At 40.4% G+C, this 16,071-nt stretch overlaps 2 protein-coding genes across 3 annotated transcripts in view; both read left to right on the top strand.

Annotated features, from left to right (window-relative positions):
• The window catches only part of LOC131435881 (muscarinic acetylcholine receptor DM1), a 313,338-nt gene that overhangs the window by 64,317 nt on the left and 232,950 nt on the right, over positions 1–16,071 (top strand). The gene's annotated exons all lie outside the window — the stretch shown is intronic.
• On the top strand, positions 4,204–4,737 carry LOC131433855 (uncharacterized). Its single transcript, XM_058600461.1, has one exon. It carries the CDS (start codon positions 4,204–4,206, stop codon positions 4,735–4,737), a length of 534 nt encoding a protein of 177 aa, XP_058456444.1.

Below are 16,071 nucleotides of genomic sequence, written 5' to 3'. Positions count from 1 at the left end.
CACAAAATTCGCAAGTTACTGCAACATTTGCTCGGTCTAAGATTGTGTTCTTCCCGTGTTACGGTAACCGATATTCGGCGCGAACGATTCATACCAAAAATCGTTACATTGGTGTCAGAAGTGGGGTAATAAATCCCTTTAATAACAGATTTTTGGTTATGTTGTCGCCACCACATGACCTGCTGACCGGGAACTCGCTTCACGAGGATGTCCAAAGTTCAAGATTGTTAGCCGGTGTCAGGGAAATGTTCGTCGAACTTCGAAGAAATGAGGAAGATGACCGCCGAGACCTGATTGAGCGGAGCTCCATTAACTCAAAGTTCCCCTTGCGAAACCGGTGTTCAGCGTGATTCTGTATTATCAGCTACCTCGAATATCACTGTTCAAAGGTCCGATCAATCGGTAGTATCCGTCGACAATGGGCAGAATGACATCTCCATTGCATCGAATTCACATGAACAAGTATTAAATCGAGCTACGCACACTTCTCGTGTAAAAACCACGCCAGACACATTCGATGGCAGTAGACAGTGGTCGGATTACATTCTTTCATTCGAAATCTGTGCTGATATAAACGAGTGGAGTGACGATTTACGTGCGAAATATTTAGCAGCGATGTTACGAGGTCCGGCGTTAGAAGTGCTTCGGAATTTGAGTTCTGAAAATCGGTTGTGTTATGAGATACTAAAAAATTCTCTCAATCAGCGTTTCGGCGACGAACTACGAAGAGGATTGCACCATGCGCAACTTCGAGCCAGACAACAACAGCGCAGCGAGGGCCTTATTGATTTTTCAGACGATATAAAAAAGCTGGTTTCGTCTGTTTACTACAACTGCCCTAGCGAAGTGCGAGACATTATTGCCTTTAATCATTTTATCGACGGCCTGCTAGATCCAGTTGTTCAGGATCGCGTTCGTCTTGCTGGTCTACAAACACATGACGCTGCCCTGCAGTTGGCTCTGCAAATAGAGTACAGTCGTAATGCAACTAAATCTGCGCAGAAATCGATTAGAATGGCAACAGCTACTACTATGGAAAGCGAGGGATCTGTCTTATACGACACTTCCGAGGACGAAGCGATCACTTACGAAGTGAAGGAAAATGGAAATACAGTAGGAACGCAAACGAACGTGTATCGCAAAAAGAAGAGAAATTCTAGACGACCTTCGGGAAACGATCGGACGCCAGTCTAGAGGAGCGAAGACTGGTAGAGATAAATGCTCCACACAACGTTTATTACATGCACACACTCACACGTCATCAAGGTAGTTATATTGCTAAAATAGAGGTGAACGATTCTCCATGCGAGGCTATCATCGATTGCGGTGCTGCTCGAACACTAATCAGTTACAAATTCTGGAAAAGAAGACTTCCGCTTCCATCGAGTGATTGCGGTAAAAAGTTCATTAGGACTGTTTCTGGGCAACTGATTCCCGTGCTTTCGGAAATAAAGGTTGGATTTAAGTTTGGAGATCTCAAAATTCATCATACTGCATGGGTGGTGGATTTACCGGAAGACTGCATAATCGGAAGCGACTTTCTTGCAGCAAACGGGTGCGTTATGGACTTTGCCAAAGGAGATTTGCACTTTTCTGACTGTCTTTCTGTTTCTTTGCTGAAACACAGTGCGTGTGAGGAAGGAACGCCAGTTTTTCTTTCTGCCGATATCGAGATTCCAGCTCTTAGCGAAGTATTAGTGACTGCCACTTGCACAGCTAACACCAATACTGTTTTGTTGCTTGAAGGTAACCTTGAAAGTGACGTTGTCATCGTTGCGAGAACTGTATCCAACTCAAATCAAAATCGAGTACCTGTTAGAATGTTCAATACTTCGGAGTCGCCTGTATTGTTAGTAGCTGGTACGACCGTGGGATCCTGTCAATCGGTTGTTGTTGTGAATAATTCAGTTAACACGGACCAACGCAGTGATGATAACTCGTATACGGTGCCGGAACATTTGCAAACGCTGTTTATTGCTGCATCGAAGGGTCTAAATGGCAATCAAAAATATAAGCTTGCTCATTTACTTCGGAGTTACCAAGACATTTTTAGTTCTGGTCCTGGAGACACCGGGAAAACAAAACTGATAAAACACTGCATCAATACTGGAATAAATCGACCGTTTAAAATCCCGCCACGGAAAATTCCACTTGCGAAACGCGACGAAGTTGATGATTTGCTCAAAGAAATGGAGGCACAAGGTGTTATAAAGAGTTCACAGAGTCCATGGTGCTATCCAGTAGTTCTCGTGAAGAAGAAGGATGGAAGTACAAGGTTTTGCGTTGATTATCGTAAATTGAATGACTTAACCACTAAAGATTCTTATCCTCTTCCTAGAATTGATTTAACGCTCGACGCTTTAAACGGATCTCAGTGGTTCTCAACCCTCGACTTACAGAGCGGATTTTGGCAAGTCCCATTGGATGAAGCAGATCAAAACAAGACGGCTTTTTCTACTGGTAAAGATTTGTGGAACTTCACTGTTATGCCTTTTGGGCTATGTAATAGCCCTGCAACATTTGAGCGTTTGATGGACATGACACTAAAAGGACTCCCGTGGACACTTTGTTTGGTTTATATGGAAGATGTGATTGTGCATTCCAAAGACTTCAACGACCACCTAACTAACTTAGCGGCTGTATTTGATAGGCTACGAGATGCCAACCTTAAACTGAACCCTAAGAAATGTGTACTGCTGGAGCACCAAGTGTCATTTCTTGGTCATATGGTTTCTTCGCAAGGAGTGCATACCGATCCAAAAAAAATAAACGCAATATCTCAATGGCCTCGTCCTAAAGATAAATCGGAACTGAGAAGTTTCATCGGAATATGTGCTTATTATAGAAAATTTGTCAGAGATTTCTCTGCAATCGCCAAACCGTTGCATCAACTAACCGAAACACGCACTAAGTACGAATGGACCATTGAATGTGAGGAATCTTTTTCAAAACTAAAAACTTTGTTGACCTCTGCACCGATATTAGCATTTCCAGATATTCAATCTTCATTTATATTGGATACTGATGCGAGTCAGAATGGAATCGGAGCTGTATTATCACAAGTGCAGAACGGGGAGGAGAAAGTTATTGCATACTACAGCAAATGCTTTTCGAAGGCTGAAAGAAACTATTGCGTTACTCGGAAAGAACTTCTTGCCATGGTTAAGTCGGTAGCCCATTTTCATCATTATTTGTACGGTCGGCAATTTCTTCTTCGCACTGATCACGCCGCCTTACAATGGTTGTGCAGTTTCAAAAGTCTCGAAGGGCAGTTAGCTCGCTGGGTCGAACGTCTTTCTCAATACGATTATCGCTGCGAACATCGACCAGGTTTAAAACACCAGAATGCCGATTCACTATCAAAAAGGCCTTGCTATCATCCAGGATGTAGACACTGCGAGAAATTTGATGCTATGGAGTCAATGCGAGCTGATGAAATCGTTAAAGATTGTAAAAGAGTAACTCGTCAACAGAGCGATATGGAATCAGCGCAGTCAAAGGACCTAGATCTTCGCGCTGTCTTTGAATGGATCAAGAGTGGCAGTCGTCCAGATGCCACACTGCTTTCACATTATACACCGACGTGTCAAAGACCTGAAAATCGTTAATGGCGTATTGTACAGAAAATTCTACTCAGTAAGTGGGCACACGCTGCAAATGCTTTTGCCCAGATCGCTAGTTCCCGATATTTTGAACAGTGTCCACAATGGGCTCACCGGTGGTCATTATGGGATCGCAAAAACAACGTCAAAAGTAAAAGAGCGGTTTTATTGGCCAGGTTTATCGAGAGATGTTAAGATCTGGTGCCTGAAATGTGTGACGTGTGCTGCTCGAAAGGGTCCAAATCGGCGTCTTAGAGGTAACCTAGAACCGTCAATTGTGAGCGAACCATTCGAAAGGTTAGGAATCGATATTCTGGGTCCATTACCGACAACCTCTAGGGGAAATAGATGGATTTTGGTGATATGTGACTATTTCACAAAATGGCCGGAGGCCGTGGCGCTTCCCACTCAAACTGCTGATGTTGTGGCGGAAGCACTACTTTCTGTGGTAGTATCTAGATTTGGTGTACCGAGGCGAATTCATTCTGATCAAGGAAGAAAATTCGAATCAGAGGTATTCAAAGGACTACTTAAAATTCTCGGTGTGGAAAAGACTCGGACTACTCCATTACATCCTCAATCCGACGGTCTCGTCGAAAGAATGAATCGAACCTTGCTGGACTATCTAGCGAAATTTGTCGACAAAGATCAGCAAAATTGGGATAACATTTTACCGTTGGCCTTGATGAGTTATAGAGCGTCTATTCACAACAGCACAAAATTTACTCCAGCGCTACTTACCCTAGGGAGAGAAATCCGACTCCCTATTGATTTGTGGCGCCCACAAGTTCCTTCAGATGTAAATTTATCGCTTCCTTCATACTTGCAACAGAAACTTGACTTTATGCGGGACGTACAAACGGTGGCAAGGATCAACTTGAAACTATCTGCCGAAAGCATGAAGGTGCACTACGACGAACGCGCTAATCCGATCAGTTTCAATATCGGTCAACAAGTGTGGCTTTATAACCCTATACGGAAGGTTGGAAAATCTCCAAAACTTCAATGCGATTGGGATGGTCCGTACAGTGTGCAACGGAAACTGAGTGACCTGATCTACGAAATTCGTCGTGATAACTGTCGCAGCAAGGTTGTTCACTTGGATCGCCTGGCACCTTACGAGTCACATGATTAGGTACTTGTCGGGACGATCAAGTCTTCAGAGGGGAGCTGTGTTACGGAATCCATGATCGTGTAGCGTTTTTAAACCTAGATTGGAATTATCTAGATAAGCCGCCATGAAACTCAGTAAGTTGAATTGAGAAGAGAGAGAGAGAGAGAGAGAATAAAAAAAGAAGATGGAGTTATGTTGAATTCTAACAAAACGCGTTTTATTTCGCTCCGCACAAAATTCGCAAGTTACTGCAACATTTGCTCGGTCTAAGATTGTGTTCTTCCCGTGTTACGGTAACCGATATTCGGCGCGAACGATTCATACCAAAAATCGTTACACTACCAAAAATATCACTTTCGTCCCAAAAGACATGAATCCACCAAATTGCCCACAACTTCGACCAATTGAGGAATTTTGGGCATTAACGAAGGCACATCCTAGGAAACATGTCTCGGCAGCCATTCAACAGTTCGGAAAAGATTGGAAAAAAGTGCCAAAACTTGTCGCTAAGAAATCTGTACGAAATTTAATGAGGAACGTTCGCAAGAAGATGCGCCAGCTAGTCTACAATGGCTAAGTAGCAAATGTTGAGAATAATATTCTGTTGCCGTAGTCTAATAATATCAGTATATCGAATAAAATTGGAATATCCAACACTTTTGAATTATTTACAGCGAGATCAAAGTGCGTCCATACTTTCTGGGACAGTCTTTATGATAGTATGATTTATATGAGAAAGGCATCATTACACCACTAGGTGGATTAAAACAGGTTTTATTTTCAATAATAAAACTGATCCGATTCGATGAGAATGTCGTGAAAATTATGATTTCGCAATCGGGTTGCCGTGTTTCACTACATTCAGAGTATTTCGATTGGCAGGACAATTTCAATAATCTTTTTTCGGCCTTGCCTTCACGAAACATTTCCGAGCAACGTCGGGTAATTTAGCTAGTATGTAAAAAATTTAATAAAATTGGTCTCTCCGACCGTGCAAAACATATGGTTTGCTATGCTGAAGTTTCATCCAAATCGGAGAATGTAGATTCTGATGATTTACTTCTCATTTCAGAAACTGCTCAGATCCTATCATAAATGAGGAACGCAGCTGGTGGGATATCTCCGAGCAACGTTTCCCCAGCGTTGTTGCTCGCAACAGAATTTGTAGCATCGAATGGTCGATGATTCTTAGCTCTGGATGTGAAAACTGCATAATTGTTGGTTAGTTGGTTATTATGCCCTCACAGTTCCTCAATAATGAAAGAATGATAACGTACCTTACTTGTGTTAGGAAATTCGTAGGATTGCTTTGTCCTGTTGAAAGCTTTCCTCCCACACTGTTTATTCTAAAATTGTTCTAATCAAAATCTGTGCATCTGTTGGAAATACTATACATCATCGACCAGTGGACAGGAGTGTGAACATCAAACGTCGCTACGTTCCTCTGCAAAATTAATGCGTTTACATAACTAATAAATTGCATTACTTTCACCCTTTCATGAAACCAGAGAAAAGTTTAATCTCGTCAGCAAATATCCGGTCATCGAATGCAATGAATTATGTGGGGGAAGGTGTGAGTGAAATATGATGGAATTTGAATCTCCTTCCTTCTTAGCCGTATTAAAGCGGCATTTGTTTCTTGTGTACAATTTCACGTAGTGTGTGTTTAACATTTCACATGGATGTCCGTCTAATAAGAGTAAAGTAAACTTTACAGTCCGCTGAGCTGAGCTAACCGTGCAGTAATTCTCGGAAATAATTTCAGGTATACTTGCACAGTTTTACCGCTGGCAAAAAGCTTAGTCATTGAGCCTGGCGGACGAAAACTCAGTAGCTTGAACCGGTTCAACAGATTGGTTAACGAAACAAATTAAATATGCATTTATTCGATATTGTACCGAGTTCTGTATCCGATGGTGTGGTAACTTTCGCAACAGCCATTAGCAATTCACAATTTTCTTTCTCGACCACAATGTAGTATTCAACATAAACACATAGAGAATTTTGATCAACGTTCGAAGTTTTGCTCCCTCAAGGATGCGGTCACACCTTACAGCATCACCCACGTATGGTGCGGCAATACGAAAACTGGTTTGAAAAAGTAATTAGAGAAGTTTTCCGCTGGCTGGTTCCACGTGGGTGCTTGCTTACACAGAACTTATACGTGTGCACAGTGAACAGGGCTGTAAAAGTGTGCTGTCAAGCTTCATTTCGGACTGTCTCCTGTTTAGTTCAGCATACTGCTACACGGGTCTGTCTGGAAAGAGGTTGATCCATATGCGAAACTTAATTTTTGTTCGCTTTAGTACGTTGGGGTTTTGTGTTCCTGACCACCATAGTCATTTCATCGGTCCTGGTTCGATCTGACTGCCAACGCAACTTTTTGACGTGAGGAACTGTGCGTTGCCGTGAAGCGTGTTCTGATTATTAATGATCAACAATGCCGTATAAGTCTCATTAAGAAATTTGACAGAAGCCGCTCGGTACTCCGCTGAGTATAGAAATGTCTTGAGCGAAACCGACTCTTTGTGGACAAATAGCATAGTAAAGCATTCAGAAATAAAGTAAAACAGACTTGGTTAAAAGTAATACTGTGCTGGGTTCAAACAAAAGCTAGTATATGTAATGATTTTCATTTCTGCTTTTTTGTATTATACATAATTGCAGAATCATACTCATAACCAAATATCTTCCACCTTGCGTGAGTTCTATGCTTGACAAATTACCATTTGAGTTGGTCACGGACCACAAGCCAATAGCGAACTTCACCTTATCCACTGATTCTGTCGTATTAATAATTAAAAATCTTCTTCTCTGTTTAACTACCAGCATTTCAAAAGCATTCGGTGGGCGAAATCCTAGTTAAACGGCTGGTTCATAACCTGCGAAGATGGAGGTGAGAAAGTAAACTTACCTTAAGCACTTTTCAAACAACGAGCGTCTCGTTTTCCGTTTTATTTTACCAGTATCGTAGATCGGTATCCCGGAAGCAGGTGATGTCTGAAAATGCAAGATTAAAGCTTCTTTGTTGAGATTAATGTACCTGCTTAGCTGTAGTTGAACGATGCTGGCGAAATGAGAGCGAAGGTACTCTTGGCTAATTAAAAATATAGCACCATTTCCCTCCGGCGCATTGCTAGCCGTTTGAAGTGACGCTGTGGTGGGAAACTTACATAACTATTCCCCTTGAAGATTTGTTTTAAAACATTCTTGCTGGACTCACTGCATTCTCGTTCAGTGCTCATAAAATAAATCTGGTCTGTATCGAGTGGTGTTTGGTTGATTTTACTTGATAATGGTGTAGAGCAATTCAAACCACGGCCTAGAATTACTAAACTTATTTTACAATTTACCCTAACACTTGCAGGTAATTTAGATCAATTTTCTCAGCAAATTTTTCATAATGAATTCATCATTTATTTACTATTAGTCGTTATGGTTTTCTTTGTACATGTACTTATGAGCAAGGGTGGCAAAAACTCGCTCATGAGGCTCATTTTCTTCTGTTCATCAGCTCATCTCATGATTTAAGATGCATTCCGCAAAATGATGGTAAAGATGAAAATCATCGCTGATCTGAACAAACACACTCGCCTATACAAAGCATCACTGACACCAAACTGTGATGGTATTGATGGTTCTCAGTTTTGATTTCATAGTACCTAACTCTCATTCCGAGTTCTACAAAGTGAGTACTGAGTTTGGCATTATGGTGCTGAGCTATGCTGGGGAGTGTATGTTTACACTACAGAGCCAACACAACCAAGATTTTCGGTTTTGTTTTTGCTGGCACACAAAACGAGCACGAGCATTGAATTTCATGTCTCGAGCTAAACACAACTGGCTACTGAACCGAACACGACGTGCAGCATACGAAAACATGTGTAGAGAGTTGGATTGCAATGACATCGATTCGAACATCGGCCGCCCATGGCAACTCTGGTGGATGAGAATACAAGCGAGACAGTGTCATAAGAATCTGATGCAATGTGTTGATGTACAGACATATCAGATCACTACTCACAAATCTCTCAGTGGGTTCTAATATTTGACGAGCACTCAACGCTCATCTGTTGATTGCATGACATTACGATGTTTTCTCAATCCAAATGGTTGCCCAGTTACTCAACTCGCTCAGTGATACTACTGAAACCGATTAGCAGGTGAGCTGAGTTCGGTGATGATGAAGTACAAAAAGGATGATTCCCAGCCTTTTTATGAGAGTGACATTCTTTCTCCAATTTCGCCTTTCACTTTTACCTAATATTTGCACATCCGTATTACTTTCTTCTACTTTATGCTTTTTCATGTCGCATGTAGAAGAATTACACTTCATTTTAGCTTTGTTTTTCTCAAATCACTCTTACTTTTTTTTTTTTTCATAAATACGTTTATTTCATAGGCAATATACATAAGTTTTTCTTCGCCGTGGCATCTACAATACATAGTACTTTAAACCTAATACATTTCGAATATCCTATTAGTATGTTGGTATTCATTAGTTAATCTAAACACTGTTTTTATCAAGCGAGTTGCTATTATAAATTACATTAAATGAAATACATTTATTTTGTACATGATCTTATAACTATTTCAGGTTTGTTTGTATCAGTTCATCACTTTTATTTAATATAAGATAGCTGGCTATTGGTTGAACTCATGGAAGAGAAAACAATCTAACATAAAATAAAATTTAAATTGGAACTCCAATGGACTTAATGAAATAATAAAGAAGTTTCATGTAAGGAACGTCACGACAAGCAAGAATGTCGCGAACTGGGACATTGGATAGTCTACCTTGGGTACGCAAGGAATTTATTAGTTGAGATCTGACATCACGATACTCCACGCATGTCCAAACGACATGATTAATATCGCGGTAACCTTCGCCACAAGCACAATGATTAGTCTCGGAAAGTCCAATTCGAAGGAGATGTGCATCTAACGTGTAGTGATTGGACATGAGTCTGGACATCACACGAATGAAATCTCTACTCACATCCAGTCCCCTGAACCATGCCTTTGTCGATATTTTAGGAATAATTGAGTGCATCCACCGACCCAGATCATCTTTATCCCAAGAAGCTTGCCAGCTGGCAAGTGTTCTTTGGCGAGACGCGCTATAGAATTCATTGAAAGCAATTGGTCTCTCATAAATTTCACCCTCAATAGCACCACGTTTGGCTAAAATATCGGCTCTTTCATTGCCTGGAATGGAGCAATGAGCCGGGACCCAAACTATTGTGATTTGATAATTATTATTCAATATGACGTTCAGGCACTGTTTTATTTTGCCCAAGAAAAAAGGTTCATTTTTGCCAGCAGCCTTTGAGCGAATGGCTTCAATTGCACTCAGACTATCTGTGAAAAGAAAATAATGGTTTGGAGATAATGTGACGATTATACTCAAACTATAATGAACTGCTGCTAACTCTGCTATATAAACAGATGCAGGTTCTTGAAGCCTAAAGGAGACCGAAACATTATTGTTGAACATACCAAACCCTGTCGCTTCTTCAATTCGCGATCCGTCCGTGTAAAACATTTTCTCAGAGTCGATATGCCTGAACTTACTTGTAAATATTTTTGGGATTTCCAACGAGCGTAGGTGTTCCGGAATTCCACGCACTTCGCGCTGCATGGATGTGTCGAAAAATAAAGTTGAGTCAGGGACATTTAGGAGGCTGACACGGATAGGAATATATCTTGAAGGGTTGATTTCCTGTGACATATGGTTAAAATATACAGTCATGAATCTTGTTTGAGATTGAAGCTCAACTAGCCTTTCGAAGTTATTAATAACAAGGGGATTCAGTACCTCGCATCTTATTAGCAGTCGCGACGAAAGCTCCCAAAAACGATCCTTCAATGGAAGAACTCCCGCCAGAACTTCAAGACTCATTGTATGTGTCGAATGCATGCAGCCTAAAGCAATTCGCAAACAACGATATTGAATTCGCTCTAATTTGATAATATGAGAGTTTGCAGCGGAACGAAAGCAAACGCATCCATATTCCATCACTGAAAGTATCGTTGTCTGATACAATTTTATTAGATCTTCCGGATGAGTACCCCACCAAGATCCGGTTATTGTTCGAAGAAAATTTACTCTTTGTTGGCATTTTGTTATCAGAAACCTAATGTGTCCTCCCCACGTGCATTTGGAATCAAACCACACCCCAAGGTATTTGAAAGTCAAAACCTGTTGGATCATTCTTCCCATCATATGAAGCTGAAGCTGCGCGGGATCATGCTTTCTTGAAAAGACGACCAGCTCTGTTTTCTCCGCAGAGAATTCGATACCCAGATGGACAGCCCAAACGGACAAGTTATCTAAGGTATCTTGCAATGGTTTTTGCAGATCAATAGCTTTGGGTCCATTAACTGAAACTACGCCATCATCTGCCAATTGTCTTAGTGTACATGGGGATACTAGACAGCTGTCAATGTCATTCACGTAAAAATTATAGAGGAGCGGACTGAGGCAAGAGCCTTGCGGTAGACCCATGTAGCTAATTCTGAATGTTACCAAATCGCCATGTGAAAAATGCATGCGTTTCTCTGACAAAAGGTTGTGCAAATAATTATTTATAACCGCTGGGAGTCCATGTTGGTGAAGCTTGTCTGAAAGAACATCAATGGAAACTGAATCAAATGCTCCTTTAATGTCTAAAAATACAGAAAATACATGCCATTTGTTGCTTTTGAGCGAAGGCAATTTGGATGTCAGACGAAAGTAATGCAAGGCAATCATTCGTCCCTTTATTTCTACGGAAGCCAAACTGAGTATCTGACAACAAACCGTTCGTCTCGACCCAAGTGTCGAGACGTCGTAGAATAATTTTTTCGAACAATTTTCTGATGCAGGACAACATCGCGATGGGTCTATATGAGTTGTGATTGGAAGCTGGTTTCCCCGGCTTTTGAATGGCGATAACTTTCACTTGCCTCCAGTCAGGTGGAACAATATTTTGCTCAAGAAGCTTGTTGAACAATTCAAACAAACGTCTTTTTGCGAGGTCGGGCAGATTCTTCACCAAGTTGAATTTAATTCTGTCCAACCCAGGAGCGTTATTGTTACAAGACATGAGTGCTATGGAAAATTCCATCATTGAAAAGGGGCTATCAATGGAACCATTATTTGAAAAAGATTCCCTAATAATGCTATGCGTAGGAACAGAATCTGGACAAACTTTCCTCGCAAAATCAAATATCTATCGGTTCGAGTATTCCTCACTCTCATTTCCTACGTTACGATTCCTCATTCGTCTGGCCGTATTCCAAAGAGTGCTCATTGAGGTTTCTCTTGACAAACCTTCGACAAAATGTCTCCAATAGCTACATTTCTTGGCCCGAAGTATGCTCTTGTACTTGGTTTCTAAAGTCAAGAATTTTTCAAAATTCTGAGGAGTTCCTCCTCCTCGTTTTAAAAACGTCTTGAAGGCATTTTGTTTCGCGTGCTTAGCATCTGAGCACTCTTTGTCCCATCAAGGGTTTGGAGGCCTTCTGTTAGACGATGGACCAAGAAATCGTTTGGTTTGGGCTTGTTCTGCGGCCTCCAGAATCGAACAAACGAGGAAGTCATATTCTTCAAGTGGGGGGAGCTCTTCCATTGAAGTTAAGGCACTTGAAATATTACTTTGGTATTTAATCCAGTCAATATTTTTTGTCAAATCATATGGAATATTAACTGAATTAGCAATGCCTTTGTTACTGCTAATTGAGATGATGATTGGTAAATGATCGCTACCGTGTAAATCAGGAAATACTTTCCAGGTGCAATCTAGTCGAATTGAAGTCGAGCAAAGAGATAAATCTAATGCACTTGGACGTGCAGGAGGTCTTGGGATCCGTGTCATGCTACCCATATTTAGTACCGTCATGCTAAAATTGTCGCAAATATTATATATTAAGGATGATCTGCTATCATTGTAAACGGAACCCCACATCATTCCGTGCGAATTGAAATCTCCTAAAATCAAACGTGGAGCAGGAAGGGCTTCGACAATTTCATTAAGCTGTCGTTGTCCAACTTGAGCTCTTGGAGGAATATATACTGAAGCAATGCAAATGTCCTTTCCTTTAATGTTTATTTGACAAGCAACAACTTCTATACTAGAAGTCGAAGGAATATTTAATCTATAAAAGGAATAACATTTCTTAATTCCTAAAAGCACTCCACCATACGGAGAGTCTCTATCGAGACGTATAATGTTAAAGTCATTAAAATTTAAGGCTATGTTTGATGTAAGCCATGTTTCGCACAAAGTAAATACATCACATTTTTGACTATGCAACAAAACTTTAAATGAATCAAGTTTTGGCATGATGCTTCGACAATTCCACTGCAGGACAGTGATTGAATCATTTGCGGCGGATGATAAATTATCCATCAAATGATACAAAACCTGAAAGAACTGGCCATTGAGCTGATAACTGTTTCAAAAAAGTTCTAGCTATTGGAAGGAATGCCGTTATGATAGTCTTTAGAGGTTCAGAAATATTGAATGCTGCGAAAATCCATTCTACAATTTCCGAAAACTTAAGTAATCCTGTTGGTGAATGTGAAACGGAGCCCACTGGATTATTGTCTTTCCTTGAGCTAGTTTCTGGATTGGTTTGTGAATTTGACAAACCAGGAGGCACAGTTTTTGGTTTTAAATTTGGCTTTTTAGCTTTAACACGGGGATCTTTTTTTGAAGATGTAATTTTAGGTGTCTTTTTAGGTATTTTGTGGTTTGTTAATCTCCTCTTAACAGACCCTTGAGGAGTGACAAACGAGGTATCTTCACTATTTCCGTCGGAGTCAGATTCCTCTGGCTCCATAAGATTTGAAAAACCGTTTTCGGTTTCCAAGGGGGAGACATGTATGACCGTTTTAAGCATTTCTGCATATGTGCGCTTAGACCGTGCTTTTAAAGAAAGCTTAATTTTGTCTTTACGCAACTTAAATGCAGCGCATACTGAAAGATCATCATGAGGTCTCTCCCCACAATAAACACATTTTTCAACATTTTTATCGCAAAGATTATCCTTATGAGGCCCTTGACATTTGATACATTTGGACTTATTACTACAGTAAGTAGCTGTATGCCCGAATTTTTTACAGTTCGTGCAATTCATAACATGCGGTACGAAAAGCCGAACAGGAAGACGAATTTTGTCGATATAGACATGGCTAGGCAACGCAGATCCGTCAAATGTTACACGAAACGAATCTGAGGGACGATACGACTTTTTTCCATCGACAATAGATGCTGAGTACAATTGCTTGCACTCGAGTATCTTAACTCCCTCAAGCATGGAGTTTTTAAAACGACCAACTCCATTTTTAAGTAAATCATCGGCCGTCAGACTTGCTTCAGTCACAACACCGTCAATTTCCACCTCCTTCGATGGAATGTAAACTCGATATTCAACAGAAAATAATTTACAGGTTACAATTTCGTTCGCCTGTTTCAAGTCATTGACAACAACTCGAATTTTATCTCTATTAACTTTACATATTTCTTTAACTTCAGAGAAATGTGATGTCAAATCCTTGGTAATTTGCATCAAATTTAAAATCTTTTCTTTTTTTCGAAGATAGACTATCCATGGCCCAGTGGTACCCTGTGGATAATGTTTAGCCCTCGGAGTATTTAAACTCTTACTAGTATCCGGAATCGGATTCGGATGATCTTCCATGAGATCATCCATTACATTAAATTTTTTTGTAAATTAATAATACCAAAATAAAATCTTATGTTTAGTAAAATTTCAGATATAAGAAATAAAAAATAAATTAAATTAAATCTACCTTGTAGCTGATGTCTCTGTTCCTTTATCGTGAAGAACGACGTGAAGCTCTTCCAACGATTTCCAATTGGCAGTCTTCTGCTGTTTCCAATTGGCAGTCTTCTGTCGTTTACTGCTATCTCAGTTGCTCTGCCGTCGTTGTGAACACCACTGCACTTGCTGTGCCTCCTGTACCTGACCCCAGGTACAGTGCTTTTGCTCTTGGTGGCGATCAAATGCGATGCTTGCAGTGTAGCACCTCGCGATATATGCCGTCTCTTTTGATCCTACGCAGCGTACAAATTCTGGTACCTGGTAGATCAGCACTGGGTTGCTTTAGCACCTTTGTGCCTTTGCACCCCTTCGTCTTCGCACCTTTATGCGATGGCACCTCTGTGACTCGTCACTTCTATGCTCTCGCACCTCTGTGCGTATGAACGGGATGGCCTTCGTTGCTAGCTTTCCAGTCGGGAAACGCCCCGAATATTGCGTTTGCTATGGGCAGTTTAACTACCTGAAGCTTAGAATTGTCTCGGTAGCAGCCGTTAACTCACGAGCCAGTACAATCGAAACACAACCTCTTCGCTTGAATGGTTTTTACTGAATGGACTCTTACTTTTAGTTTAAAGCATTTCATTTACGCTTCTTCGTATTTTTAATAACACACTCATAATTCAATAGTAGAGATCAGACTGCGATTTTTTATATATTGAGGTCTTACTTATTCTTAGTTTCACATATGTGTCACTTTTGATTTTTCACTCCTCTTTTTTTTCTGTTCTCGCCCCTCACAGCACGCACCCTTACATTTATAATTTACTGTTAGATTTTTACTCCCTACTCTCCATTATTCAGTTATGTCTTCTCTCTTCACTCAAATTGTACCAAAAAGATGTCCGAGAAAGAAGTTGTAAGAAAACGATTGGATCTTCTTGCAAAATTATACACTGCAACGCACATAAACGTGTGCAAAATTTCATCCAAATCGGAGGATGTGAATTCTGATGACTTGCTAATTATCTCTGGAATTACTTTTGACAGTATTTTTTTTTATTTACTTATTTGTCTTCGAGTTGAAAAATAATTTCGTACAGACTTATACTAATTTATTCCTATAGTTTATTTGGCCGTACTGCGTTCTATGAACTGATGATCGAAAGAAATGTATTCGGTGTAGCAATCTGCTTGGAAAGTTGATATTCAATTTAACTAACAGAGCATCACAGTCAATGTTGTTTGAGAACAAGTCGAGAACGAATAGTTACTGTAGGAAGATTTGTCTATCACGTAGAGTAGGCAAACTGATGAGAGCACAGCGATGTTCATAAGAAAATAGTTGGAAACGATTTCGTCAAGGAAGTCGTCCAAGAACAAACCTCATAAAGCTCTTTTGATTAGTCCCAGTACTGCAAATGCTTTAGCAGTAACCGTTGAGTAGTGTTCCGAAGCGAAGGAAACCAAAGAAAAAGGAAATAATTATTTGTAGGACTAGTGTTTTTTCATATTGCATTTTGAAATATTGGATTCAAGAGTTTCGAAATAGCCGAAGTTTCACCGACGCAGTGTCTACACCGGAAA

Source organism: Malaya genurostris, chromosome 3 (assembly GCF_030247185.1).
Source record: "Malaya genurostris strain Urasoe2022 chromosome 3, Malgen_1.1, whole genome shotgun sequence".
NCBI classification, from domain to species: Eukaryota; Metazoa; Arthropoda; class Insecta; order Diptera; family Culicidae; genus Malaya; species Malaya genurostris.
This window is presented reverse-complemented; position numbering and strand designations above follow the sequence as displayed.